Genomic DNA, 19,012 nt, shown 5'->3' on the forward strand with positions numbered 1-19,012 from the left:
TGAAGATATATCCAGCCATTCATACCGATCAATATCTTTGATCATTTGTATTTATTTCTTCCTAGTTTTTTGTGTTATTACAGTACAGTCACGGTGTGTGATATTGTTGATGTAGATTTGGACGGTGTCTGATTGTCCAGTTTCTCATCCTTGTATAATAATTTTAGCTATCTGGCTACCCTTTTTATTTATTTCTTTATACTTTATTTAGTGGTTGATTTGTTTCTCGTTCAATTATTTCTGCTATATTTTATCAATTTTCAAACATTACGTGAGAGTGGATGACTACTTTCAAGGGCACGCGTGTTTGACAAAACCTGCATTGTGTTTGTGTCATCGATTCTTAAACGCAAAGGAACATGAGGGATGGTCCCATTGCCAACTTTATCTTTCCAGAAAAATGCCTTATCCTCACCTATATATAGAAATATAAGAGGACAAAAACACTTGGGTTGGTTCGGAATAATTGTCAAATGACTCTTAAACAAGACAAAACATGACGTTATCGACACTCTACAATATTCATTCTCCGCTTCAAATATAGAAATATAAGAGTTATCTTTGAAGAAAATATCAAAACTGTCCCATAAACATACAATTATTGATATATTTGTACTTTTATATCAACTTTTAGTTATAATTTTCATAAACTTAAAAGAGTGGTTTAATTCTACATTGGGTCCAAGTTTCACGATTATTAATTATTTTAACAAACAATATTATCTACACTAAAGGGTGGGAGACTGGGCTAAGCGTTACAATGGGCTAGCAATAATGTTATTCAAATTCGTTTTTTGTGAGAATCGAACTTAAGGCCTCTGACTTACAAGTGAAGATGAATATCACTAGACCGTAGTACTGAGTGGCCACATTTTATAGTTAATTATATATGCCTTTTTCATGCCTTACTTATAAATTTTGGAAAGGAAATGAAAATTGATTTTGGATGGTTGATGTATAGTTTCTATGCTTTGTATATGTTTTGATTGCATAGTTTCATGTATCAAGTTTTGTCTCTCTTGCAATATTTAATTGATTCATGTTTGTCGAAGATGGTAGTGATTTCAATTTACTTTTTAAGAATTGTTTGATAGCTATTTCGTATTTTCTTGTACTTTTTATGCTTAAAATGACACATCCCGACCTAAATCGAGGCATGTTGGCCATCACGTGAGGGTCACGTAGCCATGTGCGCCGTGCAGAAGTGAAGGTGATAAGATAATGTGGGTAATTAAAAACCGAACTAGCTACTCTACACTAGGTAAGTATATAAATATGAGTGGAAGTATTAGAGTGTAGATATACATAATCAGAGCGTAGGTACCAAAGTGCAATCCAGCAGGCTAAATACTAATTATACAGGATATGAAAGAAAACCCTACATTGATGGAAATCTGTCAAAACCGCCGTAGAGTCCTCGTAAGCCACCAACACGAACTTCTAACTAGAACCTGGAGAGGCGCAAAAACAAAAAACGTGAGTGGGCAAAAATAAAACTTTTCAAAACCATTTCACTTTCAAAACATACAACCCCTCACCGTAAAACCCGTATATTTTCCCAGAAAATAATAATACATATGTATATAGAAATCCTGCTCGAAAGTAGTGAAAACCAAGTATATGCCATGTCAAGTATCTCAACAATGAAATAAGTAAGCCAGGTGAAATAAATCAATATATAGTGATATGTCAGTCGGAGTCACTTAACGTAACCTGTACAACTGAACCTATAGCTCATCTACCAAATCCTGCACACGAGTCGAAACCACCTAATGTGGTCTGTACGACAAGCTAGGTGCAAATAAATATGCTCAAGTGCTACGATCATGTGAAGGCTGTGTGAAGTATTGCAAGTCACATACGAGTTGGAACCACCTAATATGATCTATACGACAGGCTGGCACCTGCCTTGGATCCAAGGTGAGCATACGGTGCGGGAGGTGAACGATCACATGAAGGCTAGGCCCTGGCCTCGGGCTGAGCATTAACACTGGGGTGCAGGATAATGAACACTAAATGTATCTCAACATAATCATATACACTGCAATCGCTATCATTAATATGTACTCACCTGAAACTTACATGTGCGTCCGCAACACCATGCAATAATATCCATATCTATACTAATGCATATACTAAAATATAATGAAATCGACATGGCATTTAAAACATAATTTCATTTAAAACCATTTATGGAAAAATGTAAACCATATATATATATAACCAAAAGCCCACTCACTGGTATGTAGCTGGGTCGTAACCCCTGAGTCTCACTTGGTTACGCTCGTCCTTCGGGAACGTCTCGCCTATATGTGAAACCACTGATTTAACGTTAATTTAAGCACATAATCAAAACCATATAATAACTTCTCATACGTTGCTCAATTAGGTTGTTTGAATATACCACTGTGGCCTACTCAACACCACGAGCATCCCCATATTTTTAGAATAATTTTCCGATGTCCTACGCGCCCTCATGCGCCAGCCACGGGCAAGCACGTGCCTGGCACATGGACGGAATCTTTAACGTCGTTAGGAAATATTCCATTAAATAGTAGCATATACTGTTAACTTTTACCTGACGCCGTTAGTATATTCTGTCAAAATTGAAGGAATATTCTCTTTCCTTCTTTGATGGTTCGCCGAAATCCGGCCCCGGCCACCGCTGCGTCACCGGAAACTGAAAAATTGTAAAACTTCAATATCTTCTTCGTTTTTTCAACCAAATTCCACAAATTTTATATCAATTTGAAGCCCTGAAGTAGTAGAACATGATCTTACCTCTTAGAGGTCCTAAAATCGATGAAAAGTGGCTGAAAAATCCTTCGATATTTCGACTAAGTCTGCAACTCATGGAACTGACCTATCCCGACGTCTAAATCCTCCCAAAAATTGTTCCTAGGTCTCTATGGAGTAGTTTTAAGACTCCCTTAAGCTTTAAAACTCCGTGAAATAACTACGATCACGACGGAGCAACAGAGCACCAATTCGAAGCTCTTAGGTTTTCGGGTTCCCGTGGTCTGTTCTTTGATCCAATGGTATAGATGGATTCGCGAAGTCACAAAAAACACGTTGGTGCAAAGCTCAAGCTCGATCGATGAAGTTTGGATGGTGTTTGAGAGTTGAAAGCTTGGATTGTACGAACAAGGGAAAAGAGTCAAGAAGAGAGAAAAAGGAAAGAAAGTTTGTACGTGTGTGTGTATGTATGTGTTACGGGATTGGGCAGAAATAAAAGAGTAGGGCCCTGATTGGGCCATAAGGTTTAGGGCTAACAATTTAAATCAAAACAAACCCACAATTCTAATTGGACCCAAGAAAGTAGGAGGTATGATGATTGGTCCATTTCCTTAGCTCGACTACACCATCGTTTATTCGTAACATTTTCGTTACGAACCCAATTCGGCCCTAACTCGCATCAATGTTCTCATGACGTCGCATATAATTTACTCACGTTCGCTAAAAATAATAATTTAAAACTATAAACGTACATCCACATCACTACAACTCGAGGGTATAATCGTCAATTCCACACATCCGAGGATAAAAATATATATTAATTCAGGACGGATCGTCACATAAAATATGAGGAAAATCTATGAGGAATGAAGAAAGGTGGCAAGAAGGAGGGGAACAAATTTAAAAAATTTGTGAAAACAAAATTTTTAAAGTGGAAATCAACTAAAAATAATTTTTGGTTTTGGATTTTCAATTTGTAAATTGTATACATTGATTCCACTCTTGCAGCACTGGAGTTTTTGCACACCCCTCTCTCTCTCTCTCTCTCTCTCTAATTTTGTTGTTATTTCAACCTGTTATACGTTTGTGTTAGCTTTTGCTGGTTTCTATTACTTGGCCTGCATGCAAACTGAGCTATGAAAATCCAACAAGGACAAGTTATGGGAGGAGGAGAGAAGCAATTCATAAACCCCTGTTATTATCCTTGAAAAAGATGGCACTGTGTACTTTTTTTAATTTTTTTTTAACAAATGATATTTTCTACGTTAAGGGAGAGGGGATGGATTTAGTTGAAAATATATTTCTAAAGATGATCGTAGTTATTATCCTTTCCTACGGAGGGCTATAGTTGTGGGCAATACCATCTATGCTTTATCTAACCTTAACAAGGAGCACTAGACGTGTCCTAATGAATCACATCCAATGTCATGCCTAGGCTTATGTAAGAGCAACTCTACTTTTGCTTATTGCTTTGGGGATAGGCAATCAAATCCACTCCACCCTCCCCAAAGGGTCAAAACACTCCAGCCCACTTGAGCAATTGGACTCAAGGCGAGTCCGATGGAGAAGTCAGGCAATAATCACCTGTTCCAGCGCCCTATCTATGTGACGCAAGACGTCAGTCACAATTTAAATTATTAAAAAATTATAAAAATATAAAAAATTATATATATTTTTTATAAATACCTAACCATATTCTTCCACCTTACCCTACATTTCAATATTTTCAAATACTTTCAACCAATCATTTATTATTACCCAAAATTAAAAATAAAGTTAGTATTTTATAAAATAAAAAATATTAATATTTTAAAACAAATTGCCTAGGCTATTCAGTTTTTGGGATGGAGATGCACTTGAGTAGTTACTGTTCATTTAAGGGGATTTTTTTTAATATATTGATATTTTTACACTAAGGGATGGAGAGTTTAGCTAAGTCACACAATAAGCAACCTAATTTGGTATTGAATTCGTCATCTATGAGATTCGAACCTAAGACCTCTCACTTCCTAGTGAAGAGGAATACCACCAGACCGTAGTACTAAATGATCATTTAAGGGGATTAAGTTGCCTACTGGCTAGGGAGCCTTACTACACTAGAAGTGCTCTAAAGGCATGACCATTTACATGAAAAGATAATTGTTCATGAGACAAGAAGCTTATACCTTGAAATTCATTTTTCCTAAAATTCATTTTTTTTAGTACATCGATATTTTTACACTAGGGGGAGTTCGGCTAAGCCACACAATGACAACCTAAATTGGTATTGAATTTTCTATTCACGAGATTCGAACTTAAGACTTCTCACTTCTAAACAAAGAGGAATATCATCAAACTGTAATACTGAATGACTCTTAAAATTAATTAAGTCTAACTAAGACACCAGAGAATCTTAGGATCACACCATGTCGGCATGACAAGATTTCACCCCACTTTCCTTCCTAGTGCAAGGCCTTCCGAAGTAACCCTACGTTTGTGAGAAATCTGTTCCCAATTTTTCGTTTTTTGGATGTTGCCCGATTAAGCACGAGATTGGAAAAAAAAAAAAAGTAACTCAGCCCAGTTCAAGCCCAATACAAAATCTTAATAGTTCAGCCCATATCTAAAAAAAAACCTAGGGTTTCAGTGAGCCGCCATTACTATAAATTTTCTCTCCTAGGGTTTTTCCTCCCCGCCCTTTGCCGAAACCGAGCGACAGAGAGAGACTGAGAGACAAGAGAGAGAAACCAGCCATGGTGAAGTTTCTGAAGCCAAACAAGGCGGTGATCAACCTCCAGGGCCGCTACGCCGGACGCAAGGCCGTCATCGTGCGCGCCTTCGACGAGGGCACCCGCGACCGTCCCTACGGGCACTGTTTGGTTGCGGGGATTAAGAAGTACCCAGCCAAGGTCATCCGCAAGGACTCCGCCAAGAAGACGGCCAAGAAATCTAGAGTGAAGGCCTTCATCAAGCTCGTGAACTACCAGCACCTGATGCCAACGCGCTACACCCTGGATGTGGATCTCAAAGACGTCGTCAACGTCGAGTGCTTGCAGACAAAGGACAAGAAGGTCACTGCTTTGAAGGAGGTCAAGAAGCGGTTCGAGGAGCGGTTCAAGACCGGGAAGAACAGGTGGTTCTTCACCAAGCTCAGGTTCTGATGACCTTTCCATACGGCGCCGCATTGGAAATGGGGTCTGTCTGATTTTGGGTTTATATTTTTTCGAGTTTATGTTTAATTTTGAAATGAAATGAGACGTTTTTATGGATTTTAAGATTAATGTTTAGCTTAAATGATTAGATTTTGTATTACTGAAATGTTTAATTTTGGGTATTTCTGGATTTTGCTTTATTTTCCTTCGATTTTATATCGGCATTGTTCTTCTGTGTTGTTTGATATGATTCTTTCCCTGCAGTTACTTTACGCCTATCATTTGTGTATTGATTCTGTTTCAATTTGGATAATTAGGAATCGGGTTTCTAGAGTTGTAGGCTATTGAGTAGCTGTGATGCGTGTAATGTTTCGATTTAAGTTCGATTCACTGGATTAATATCCTGCTTATTGTTCACTGATACTGGAATTGCCCAAGTGTTGTGCTTTTGGATTTTCCAGGGTTTAGGTTCGATCACGAACAAATTGTCTGTTGTGAGGTATATTGTTTGTCAACTTTAGTGATAGTTAATAGAAATAGTTTAGTTATGGTGTTTATTTTTGATGATTCTGCTTGTAGAAAACGGTTTTACCTTAAGACGTCGTTGGAGTGTGTGTATATGTATTGGTTTATGTTGAGGTTTTGCAATATGGAATGTTCTTTACTAATTGGTAGAAATTTGAAAAGTTGCAGTTGGTTTCTTTTCAAAAATGTTTATCTTTCAGTATGATGTGCTGAATTGAGTCTTCAACTGATGGCTGGTGATTGGAAGTTTTGCAGATTGCTGCGTTTGTAAAACGCTTTATCGCTCTTTGTTTAGGGATTTTTGTTGTCTGTGCTCTCTATGTTGACTGTCGAGTTTCTTGGTTAGTGGTAGATGCCCTAATCATCTCATGTCAAATGTTTAGATTTGTGATTTAACAGTCGTGAATAGAAGTTGTTGCTCGTTTTTGGATGTTACTTATAATTACATGGTTCTTGTGTTGCGTTGATCATGAAAACATGTGATGCTAAACTGGTGCTAGCATTCGATGGATTGGTTTGCTGTCGTGAAATTTTGGTTGAAAACATTTCCGTGCCAATTCTTTTCTGGATGATTTTAATGTGTAGTCAAATTTAAGAACAATAGTTTTTGTTCATAGACTTATTCTGTTGGGTTTAATCTATTTCCTCTCTGCCTGAGGTCCTTAGACTTCTGTCGAAAACTTGCCTATCCCAGTTCCATGAAACATCAAAACTTGCCTATCCCAGTTCCATGAAACAGCTACCTTGTTTCATGAACCGGGTTTCTGATATTTGCTGCAATTTAGTAAATTGTAGCAATGGTTTTTCAACTTTAATCAAATTGGAGCAATGATACTTCAACAAAAAATTCATTACTATTGGTTTCTCAACTCATCAAAATGTGTAGTTATGGTTTTTTTCGTCATAGTTTTGTCAAAATAAGTTATGTTAGAAGAACCATTGCTACAACATTTTGGTTTTTTTCGTCAACTTTATTAGGATTTTGTCAAAATGAGTTATGTTGGAAGCATCGTTGAGTTAAAGTTGAGGGATCATTGTTCTAATTAGGTTAAAGTTGAGGGGTCATTTCTCCAGTTGGATTAAAGTTGAGGGACCAATGGTAATGAATTTTTAGTTGAGGAACCATAGCCGCACGTTTTGGTGAGTTTAGAGATTAACGGTATTGGATTTTTAGTTGGTTTTTCAATTGAGTTAAAAGTTAAGGAATTATTGTTATAATTTACTCTTTGAAGTAAACTATTGGAATGCTACATGGGAGGTTGGTTTGCCCTTTCCGCACCCGTCTCCTTGTTTGTAACCCTTGATTATCTAACCCTTGATTATCTTTTGATTCTCTGGTGATTCATTCAATTCAAAGGCCGTAAAAACAGGAGTGCAGAGAAGAAAGTCGTGTGCGGAAATCGCTTTTGTTGTAACGGAACTCTACAAATTTCAATAGGAATCTTAGTTAGTATCATCTGCTTTTATTCATTAAATACATGATATATCATGAGACATTGCTTAAGAGAAACAACAAAAGCACAACGCTTGTCTGCAAATTCCCATCCTATATACAAAACAAGCTTCAAAGGGATAAAAATCCATCTCTCTCAAGTTATTCACCAAAACACTTACCGCTTATGAGCTTTTCGAGTTGCCTGACCGAAGCCTCCGCTGCTCTATGCCACCACGGCCTGGTGCTTTGCCACTCCACCTCCATCACCAGAACCAGAGAAGCCTTCTGTACCAGTTGTCTACTCTTTTCAAGTTTTAGTTTTCTAACTTTTGTAGTATACCTACCTGCCCTGGAATCTTTCATCATTTTGGTAGGCAATAGGTATGGCAAGCGATTTCACATATCTTTTGAAGTTCGACTGTAGTACATAAAAGCTCCAGTCGAACTACGACCAAGATTGGAATGATGGGACTAGAGACTGGGGTACTTGGACTTGAAATACAACGCGGTTGGGGTAGAGAGACTTTCAGTCGCTATTTCAGACCCTAGAACTTGTCCTATACAAGACATCAAATGAGCTCAAGAATGTCGAACTCTAGAATTTCTCCTATACTATGCGTGTGACAAGTTTTTACTATGTTGATTGACCTTTAAACTTCAGGACAATGGAAGTCCTAACTGTATTTAAGCTTCTTGAATGTAGGCATGATATGTGAATCATTCTATTATATATCAATTGACAATGTACAATACAATTAAGAGGCTCAAATTTAAATGTTAAATTCTCTGAAATACTTTACTTTGGGACCGTTATATTTTAACTACATATATCACAGTATTTTTTATTATTTTAAATTGGAACAATTGATGGTAAACATAGTTATCCACCTCTTTCGAAAATCAGGAATACTCACCGAGATATTTCAATATTACAATCAATCAGACTTACCAACTTGGAACCTCAAATCCAAATAAATGTTGAAGTCGAACTTGGGATCTAAGTTGGTACAGCTGTAAAGCCGCCGTCTAAAGTTCCAAAAACTCGTGAATATTGAATGGTCTAGATGTTTGCATACAACCATACAAACATTATTCAAATCTCCTCTCTCTCAAAACAAAATTAACAAATTAACACACATCAATGTCAACACAAAGACAAACCCTCCCACCCTATAATCTTCCCAAAACCTCGATCCGAGAATCCAAAGATGACGCTAATTACACCATTAATCAACTAATCAACCCTTAATTAATTCTACTAACCCGTCAATCGACCGACCCCCTTTTTTTTGGTCGAATCCCCCAACACAACAAACGGACTTAACGACAACCCCAAACGGAGTACCTAACGAGGAGGATTCCCAACACGAGTCAACTCCTCACACCCCCACACGCTCGCACGTATCCCCTTCCCCCTCTAAAGTTATCAAACTTTCCGTCTCATTTTCTCTAATTTGCTCACTTTCTCTCTAACCAAACAGTTTTCTCTCTCTACTCTCTCTCCTCTCTCTGACAAAGCTTTCTGCAAAACTCTCACTGTACATGCGTTTGGTTGTCTTTCTCGCTTTTCTTTGTCGCTTTCCGCCCGAAGGCTTCCGAGCTTTTTATATTCTCTCTATCGACAATCACACACTTCCTCCTTCCTCCTCCTCCTCCTCCTCTACCAGTCATGCTTCAGAGCTTAGTTCCTCAATCCCCAATCACCGCCGCCACCCCTAACAATAACAACCCTACCTCCTCCTCCTCCTCCATGAAGACCAAGCGCGTCGACCGCGACCTTGCCGGCAGTGGAAGCGGCGATTCCGACGCCGAAGACCCCTCCTTCACCAAACGCCCCAATTCCGGCAGAAATTTCCGCGAAAGAACTGCCGACGATCGTGACACCGAACCGGTGGCGGAGGGCGAATCGGACGGGTTGAGACTGTTGGGGCTTCTGCTACAATGCGCCGAGTTCGTCGCCATGGACAGCCTCGACGACGCCAGCGACCTGTTACCTGAGATCGCGGAACTATCATCGCCGTTCGGGTCGTCGCCGGAGCGAGTAGGTGCTTATTTCTCGCACGCGCTTCAGACTCGCGTGATCAGCTCCTGCTTAGGTACCTACTCTCCGCTCACCAACAGAACCCTAACGCTTGCTCAGTCGCAGCGGATCTTCAACGCTCTCCAATCCTACAACTCCATCAGTCCGCTAGTCAAATTCTCACACTTCACGTCCAATCAGGCGATTTTCCAGGCGCTGGACGGCGAGGATCACGTCCACGTCATCGATTTGGATATAATGCAAGGCCTCCAGTGGCCAGGATTGTTCCACATCCTTGCATCGCGGTCGAAGAAGATCCGATCAATGCGGATAACCGGGTTCGGGTCCTCCTCGGAGCTCCTCGAGTCGACCGGGCGGAGACTCGCTGATTTCGCGAGCTCGCTCGGCCTGCCCTTCGAGTTCCAGCCGCTGGAGGGCAAAATCGGGAGCATAACCGACCTAAGTCAACTCGGAATCAGACCGAGCGAGGCCACCGTGGTCCACTGGATGCACCATTGCTTGTACGACGTCACCGGCAGCGATTTGGCGACGCTGAGATTGCTGGGCTCGCTGAGACCGAAGCTGATCACGATCGCCGAGCAGGATTTGAGCCACAGCGGCAGCTTCCTGAGTAGGTTTGTGGAGGCCTTGCATTACTACAGCGCGCTGTTTGATGCGCTCGGGGACGGATTGGGCGCCGACAGCCTGGAGAGGCATATGGTGGAGCAGCAGCTGTTCGGCTACGAGATTAGGAATATCCTCGCGGTGGGCGGGCCGAAGAGAACCGGGGAGGTGAAGGTGGAGAGGTGGGGGGATGAGTTGAAGCGGGTCGGGTTTGGGCCCGTTTCGCTTGGCGGGAACCCGGCGGCGCAGGCTAGCTTGTTGCTTGGGATGTTTCCGTGGAAGGGGTACACTTTGGTGGAGGAGAATGGGTGCTTGAAGTTGGGTTGGAAGGACCTCTCCTTGCTTACAGCCTCTGCCTGGCAGCCGTTGGATTGAAATACTTTGACCAGCATGATACGGTGGGGAGGAGGACTTCTTTTTCACTTGGCTGTAATTCTTTGAAGGAGAAAAACATTGTAGTTAGTTTTTTTTTGGTTCCTTGTTATATGTTTAAAGAAAAGAAGAGAGCGGTGCTGTCTACGCATCTATTTTTACTTATCACATATTTCTTGTTAATTTTTGTTCTTTGAATTTTTGTGATTTATTAAATTCGACGGTGAAAATTGAAATGGGTGTGTAGATAACATCATCCGAAAAAAAAATAAAAAAAAAATCCATAGGTCATGGGTTGTTATTATTGTTATTATTTAGGAAGTGAGAATCATTTGGGTTGTTAAATTAGGTGCAATTGTTTAACTCATTGAAGAGTTGAATGTGAGTTTTGATGATGCAATGTCATGAGAGGATGAGGATTATGATATTTGGCTTGGTGGAAAGTTGCAATCAAACATGGGAGACAAGACTTATCCTCCTTTGTGTGCTAAATAATTTTAGGGATCAATAGAAATATTAGTGTTATATGCTACGGTAAGTTGTCTGCACGAATTATAAAATTATGATTGAGACTTTAAATGTGATATATCAATGGTATGATACAACGCTTTGAACTAACTCACGTACACGACTCATCTTTCTAGGTCCCATCATCCTATATCTAACATGTGTGGGGTAAGTGAGTAATTGGAATTTGGAGATGGCCTAGTCCCTACAAATGAAAATGAGTGCACATGGAATTGTACCCTAGAAAATGAAACCTTGTCTCACCTTGTCTGAAAATCATATAAGCTCGGTGTGCTTCTCTTCCTCTCATAGTTGCATATCAGTTCTTGACAGGTTGATTGGAAGGGAATTCCACACACTTAACTCGTATGATAGTGACCTTTAAATTATTTCAATCCCAATTTTACTAACATGAATCATTTTTCCACCATTTTTAATCAAGTTTTAAACACTTGCTAACCTCCTCATCTTACCATACCAGCATACCTCTATGTCAATATGTCAATGAGAAAATTGGATTAATTGAAGCTTTTGTTCTTGAACTAAAAACTTGTGAGTATTAATTCCTGATTTTGTTATAATGTGGAGTAATGATCATTTTGTCTAACTCCGTTAGAACTTCCATCCAAAATAAAGGATCTAAAGTGTGGAAGATCTAAACGGAGTTAGCCAAAAGGATTGCCACTTCATATTATAACAATTTCAGGAATTAATGCACATATTTTTAGTTCAGGACTAAACCTCCAATTGAGTTAAAGTTCAAAGACTGTTGCTCTAATTATCTCATATGTGAAATGTGGAAGCCATTGTGCCAATAGCAAAAGAAGGGTGGAAGCTTTCGCACAGAAATGAATTTTGTAAACTTTTTTCTCATAATGCATGCTCACATTTATTTATTTCTCTTATTTCTTTTGTTTTCTTTATTTGATCTGAAAATTAAATATAAATAATGTGTGAAAATCATCTCCCTTTTTTGTACTTCTCCATGAAAAAACTTTGTTTACTTTACGGAAAATTGTATTTTAATCCTTGTCTAAGATTACTGTTTGAATAAAACCTTGTCTAAGATTAAAAATTAATTTTAATTCTTGGCATTTAATTGTAATTTCTGAATATTAAATAGGTTGTATTAATTTGTAGGTTATATTGATTCCCATAAATAATAAAAATGTTATTTATCATTGTTCCCACAATAAGAAAAGTCATATTATCATATATTTTTCATTGTGCATGAATTTCTCCATATATATGTATATGCAGATTACGTACATATGTATGTTTAGATATTATACTTACGTACAAACACATTTGTACATATACATTGTCCCGAAACTTACATACCAATACTTATGTACCTATGAGTAAAATAAGGTACCTACAATTATGTACCGATACTTCTGTAACTATGAATAAAATAAGGCACCAAAAGTTATGCATAAATTGTTTTTGTTTTGTTGTTGAATTTTTTTTAATAATAATAATTTGAATTTTGAATGAATTTGTATCTGACACACCCCGATCCGGAGGATCCAGGTGTGCTGGCCGTCACGTGGGCGTGACGTAACCATAAGCACAACACGGAAGCGGAAAAGCAACATAAATCAACAGAATTTCAAACCAAATTCAACATAACCACATACGGACATAACCGGACGAGTTTACAAGTAAACACATAAGTTCAGAGCATAGGTTATCTGCAGTCAAGTAGGACTAAAATAAGAATACATCACCCTCAGGTGAGTCCTACATGTCCCAAATCTGTCAGAAAGCCGGAAAGGACCTCGTGAGCCAACCACCGCTAAACTAGAACCTGGAGGGGCGCAAAACAAAATGAGTGGGTCAGTAAAACAAATTAGTTTTCCAAAACAGTTCATAAAACAATTATATCCCCTCGCCGTAAAAACCTGTATACTTTCCCAGAAATATATATAACCATATAAAATCTCAAAACTTAAATCTCAAATCTTTAACATTTTCAAGAAAACATGCCATGACATAAATCAAAATATAAATCAGGTGAAATAAGGAATCAATCGGAGACCCTGCAGTTGGTCCTATACGATTAATTCAATAGCTCAAATCCCACTAAGCCGGAGTCACCACAGTGACCTATACGGCCCTACTCTGCACATCACTCGGAACTACGTAAGGTAGTCTATACGATGAAAGGTGTAAAAATACGCTCTAGTGCTTCTCTCATCATATCATCAGCGCGCATAACTAAGGTCACCCACTAGTCGGAATCACGCCTAGTGATCTGTACGACTAGCATGTCGGAACCCTCACATGGTCTGTACGACATCCACCTACTTGGATCCAAGGCGAGCGTGCGGTGTGGTGAATAATATAAGCACTAACACCTAGGGTGCAGATTACGAGCTCAAATTATATCGATATCAACCAATTCAATGCATAATGAACTCACCTGACTTACCTTTGCCTCCACAGCACCATGCAATATGTATGCATCATATATCAATCATATAACTCATGTGAAATTCACCTTTTTCCAAATAATTCTATGCATGGCATTTTAAAAACGTATTTTCATATAAACATTTTTCTGGGAAAAACAGTAGTATATAGGTAATACGAAAACAAAACTGCCCACTCACTGATAAGTCGACGGGTCGTAACCCCCGTGGCGTCCCTGGATGCGGTCGTCCTCGGGATACGTCTCACCTATATGCGAAACAACTATAAAAACATTAATTTTAAGCATATCACCAATAATTCGAAATAACTTCTCATACGATGCTCAATTTTGGTATATGAATATACCACATCGACCTACTCGACGTCACGAGCGTCGAGAAATTTTTAGAAAAATTTTTGGAAGCCCCACGCGCCCCCACGCGCCACACGTGGCACGGGTCCACGCGCTGGCCACGCGCAGCACGTGCAGCGCACGTGTCGTCTTCTTCGCAGGTCTCGCCGGACTGGTTCTCCGGTGGCCGGACTCCGGCCGAACTCCGGCCGATTTTCAAACTCACTATTCTCCTTCGTTTTTCACCCATTTTCTTCGTATTTTATACCGAATTGAAGCCCTAAGAGTGTACAATCACGTTGGACTAGTTTTAGGGCCTAAAAACTACGAAATCTCACCTTGCAAAAACCAAAGATTTCGGCCAAACTTGAAACCTACGATCCCGACGTCCAAAACTCTCCAACGAACGTCCCCGAGCTTCCTTAGAACCTCCTAAAGCTCACTACAAGCTTGAAATCTCCTGAAACACAACATTTTACGTTCGCATGAACAGTACCTCAAAAATGGAGGTTCGGGATCTATGTGAAATCGAAGGTTTCACTTCCTAAAACTAGTACCAATGAACTCAGGACGACGAAAGGATGAAGATGCATACCTTATTTGCCCCGATCCGTTGAGTTTCGAAGGGTTTTGGGTGAAGGTCCGTACGATATGGGTGTGTTTGGGTGTGAGGTCGGGAGAGAGAGAGAGAGAGAGAGACTGAGAGAGTGATCGAGAGGGAGGAGAGAAAGGGACTGATCTTGTGTGGTCAAACCAATCCACACCATCCAAAATCTCTCTTAAGTCCCTAACCACAAAAATATAAAATCAACTTCCAAAATATTTCTAACTTAAACAACTTCTTAAAAGTTTAGGGACCAAACATTTTCAAAACGTAATACACCCATACCTTGATACCTGACAAGGGCATTTTTGTCCTTTCACATTCCCGCCAAAAGTACCTCCGGGACGGGCTGTGACAATCTCCCCTCCTTATAGAATTTCGTCCCCGAAATTCCCATAACCAAATCATAATTCAATACTCGTAGAATAATCTTGGGTACATCTCTCTCATCCGGTCTTCCGTCTCCCAAGTAGCTTCCTCCACAGAATGATTTCTCCACAACACCTTCACCAAACTCACCGTCTTGTTCCTTAGAACCTTGTCCTTCCAATCCAATATTGTGATTGGTTCCTCATCATACGTCAAATCCGGATTAATCTCTAACGGTTGAGGAGGAATCACATGAGAAGGATCAGAAATATAATGCCGAAGCATAGAGACATGGAACACATTATGGACCTTAGATAACTCCGGAGGCAGTTCCAACCGGTAGGCAACTTCACCAACTCTTTCAATGATCACATAAGGTCCAATATATCTCGGACTTAGCTTCCCTCTTTTCCCAAATCGTACCACACCTCTCCAAGGCGACAATTTCAAGAATACCCAATCACCCACATCATACACTCGATCAGTAGTATGCCGATCCGCTAAACTCTTATGTCGATCCTGGGCTGCTTTCAGGTTTGACTTAATTACCTGAACATTTTGAGTCGTCTCATCCACGATCTCAGGGCCTTCTAATACCCGTTCACCAACCTCAGACCAACATAATGGCGTTCGACACGCCCTACCATAAAGTGCCTCGAATGGGGACATACCAATGCTCGAGTGAAAACTGTTATTATAAGCAAACTCCATTAAGTCCAGACGATCATGCCAAGAATCACCAAATTGTAATACCGAAGATCTCAACATATCTTCCAACGTCTGAATGGTCCTCTCTGATTGCCCATCAGTTTGAGGATGATAAGCTGTGCTATACAGTAATTGAGTACCCAGAGCTTCCTGAAAAGCCACCCAAAATTTAGAAGTAAATCTCGGGTCTCGATCGGAGATAATATTTACTGGGACTCCATGATACTTGACAATCTTCGAAATAAACAACTTAGCCAATTTATTCAGAGGGTATTTCTCCCTCACTGGAATGAAATGCGCCGACTTGGTGAGTCGATCCACAATCACCCAAATACCATCAAATCCATTTCGCGTACGAGGAAGTTTATACACGAAATCCATGGTTATATTTTCCCATTTCCACTGGGGAACAGGAAGGGGTTGCATTCGCCCAAAGGGCTTCTTCCTTTCTGCTTTCACTTGCTGGCAAATAATACACCTGCTCACATATTCTGCAATTTCTCTTTTCATACCGGCCAATAATAAAATGGTCGAATGGTATGATACATTTTTGTTCCTCCCGGATGCATCGCATAAGCTGAACAATGTGCTTCATCCAGAATTTCCTTCTTCAATTCCTCATTATTCGGAACATACATTCTGTTTTCTTGCATGAGCATACCATCTGATTCCCGAATTCTGAGGTCTTTCTTTTTCCCTTCACTTCTTAACTGAACCAACTCCTGAATTTCTTCATTCACCATCTGAACTGCAAGAATACGATCCACCAAAACTGGCCTGACTTGAAAACTAGCAAGAAAAGCTCCACCTTGATTCTCCCACTCCAATCTTACTCCAGTTGCCCTCAGTTCAGCAAGAAGAGGAACACGACTAGCATATAGGGCATTAAGTCTACCTTGAGGTTTCCTACTCAGCGCATCCGCTACTACATTAGCACGACCTGGATGGTATTCAATAGAACAATCATAATCACTTAACAATTCCATCCACCTTCGCTGACGAAGATTAAGATCATGCTGAGTAAACAAATATTGAAGACTCTTGTGATCAGTGAAGATCTTACACTTCTCACCATACAAATAATGCCTCCAAATTTTTAAAGCAAAAACAATTGCTGCCAATTCAAGATCGTGAGTAGGATAGTTCCTTTCATGATTTTTCAACTGCCTAGAAGCATATGCAATCACCTTATTATGCTGCATCAAAACACATCCCAAACCATTTAATGAAGCATCACTATATATCTCAAAATTACCGCTATCGTCGGGAAGTACCAACACCGGTGCATGAGTGAGGCAATACTTTAATTGCTGAAAACTCCGCTCACAATTCTCATCCCACTCAAATTTAACATCCTTCCTGGTCAACTTTGTCAACGGTAAAGCAATCATAGAGAAATCCTGAACGAACCGTCGATAATAACCTGCTAAGCCAAGAAAGCTTCGTACCTCCGTGACGGTTCGAGGTTGCTCCCAATTCTCCACCGCTGCAATCTTTTGAGGATCAACTTGAATACCTTGAGCTGATACCACATGCCCCAAAAATGCCACTTCAGTCAACCAAAACTGACATTTACTGAACTTGGCATACAACTGATGCTCCCTTAATTTCCTTAACACCAAATTAAGGTGTCGGATATGATCTGCTTGGGACTTAGAGTATACCAGAATATCGTCAATAAAAACAATAACGAATTTATCAAGATATTTCTGGAATACCTCATTCATTAATCTCATAAAAGCTGCAGGCGCATTAGTCAACCCAAACGGCATAACCGAAAATTCATAATGTCCGTACCGAGTTCGGAAAGCCGTCTTAGGTACATCATCTTCTTTAATCTTCAATTGATAATATCCAGATCTCAAATCAATCTTAGAAAATACACATGCACCTTTCAGCTGATCGAACAAATCATCAATGCGAGGCAATGGATAACGGTTTTTAATCGTTACCCGGTTCAATTGTCTATAATCAATACACAATCGAAGAGTTCCATCCTTCTTCTTCACAAATAATACTGGGGCACCCCAAGGTGAAGAACTAGGTTGAATAAAACCTTTATCAAGTAATTCTTGCAACTGGATTTTTAATTCCCTCAACTCAGCAGGAGCCATTCTATAAGGAGTCAGAGATATAGGGTCCGTACCTGGAAGCAAATCAATAGAGAATTCCACCTCCCTGTCTGGTGGTAATCCCGGCAAATCATCAGGGAATACATCCGAATAATGTCTGACCACACCAACTTCTTCTATACTAGTAGGAGCAACATCATTTAATACCACATGTGCCAAATATCCCTGACAACCCTTCGATAATAATTTCCTCGCCCTTATGGCAGAAATAACTCCATGTCTCACCCCACTTCTCTCGCCCACAAAAGTAACCTCGGGTAATCCAGGACGATAAAAAGTAACTGATTTACCATAACAATCAATATGGGCACGATTATGGTGTAACCAATCGGCCCCTAAAATCACATCAAAATCCACAATATCTAACGGAATAAGATCAGCGGACATAATCACGCCCTCAACCATCACTGGACACCCCAGATACACACTATCCACAACACATTTATCTCCTCTAGGCATGGCAAACTCTAAATCAAATCCTAGAGGTGAAGGGTGAGGTTGGGTTATTTGAGCAAACGTATGAGAAATCACAGAGTGCGTAGCACCACAATCAATCAAAACCTTAGCAAAATGACCAAGAACATTCAACGTACCCATAATCAAGTCTGGATGGTTCTGAGCCTCCTGCAAAGAAATATGACTAATTCGCCCTTGAGCCTGCTGTCGTCCACCTCGGCCTCTATTGCCCTGATTACCTCGTCCCTGAGGATTACGTCCCTGGCCTGGCTGACTAGGCTGCCTGGATGATCCTGCACCACCAGTAGCAACTTCCCCCTGACGGGGCTGGCCTCCCTGATGCCACTGCGATTCACCAGCTGGCATAGAGGAATAAGATGAATAACCTCCAAAATCCTGAGAATATCCAGCCTGAGAGTAAGGCTCCTGGGAATACTGATAAGGTCCGGAAGCATACGGAGCAGCATCCCCCTGATAGTGGTAGGCACCACCACGACTCGGCTGGCCATAACCACCCGGTCCAAAACTCTGCTGAACTGGTGCTGGAGGTGGCATATTAGTCTGCTGCGGTCTCTGCTGACCCTGGGGGCACTGAGAAGCCCGATGTCCCATCTGCCCACACGTAA

The 19,012-nt window shown here is 40.2% G+C and overlaps 2 protein-coding genes across 2 annotated transcripts; both read left to right on the forward strand.

Moving 5' to 3' along the window:
* The first annotated feature begins 5,386 nt into the window (after positions 1-5,386).
* LOC126582004 (60S ribosomal protein L27-like) lies at positions 5,387-6,067 on the forward strand. The gene has a single exon (XM_050245968.1). The coding sequence runs from the start codon at positions 5,469-5,471 to the stop codon at positions 5,874-5,876; it is 408 nt and encodes a 135-aa protein (XP_050101925.1). The 5' UTR covers positions 5,387-5,468; the 3' UTR covers positions 5,877-6,067.
* Positions 6,068-9,135: 3,068 nt separating this feature from the next.
* Positions 9,136-11,008, forward strand: LOC126582002 (scarecrow-like protein 23). The gene has a single exon (XM_050245964.1). The coding sequence runs from the start codon at positions 9,497-9,499 to the stop codon at positions 10,844-10,846; it is 1,350 nt and encodes a 449-aa protein (XP_050101921.1). The 5' UTR covers positions 9,136-9,496; the 3' UTR covers positions 10,847-11,008.
* Positions 11,009-19,012: the final 8,004 nt, after the last annotated feature.

The sequence above is a fragment of the Malus sylvestris genome, chromosome 9 (assembly GCF_916048215.2).
Source record: "Malus sylvestris chromosome 9, drMalSylv7.2, whole genome shotgun sequence".
NCBI lineage: Eukaryota > Viridiplantae > Streptophyta > Magnoliopsida > Rosales > Rosaceae > Malus > Malus sylvestris.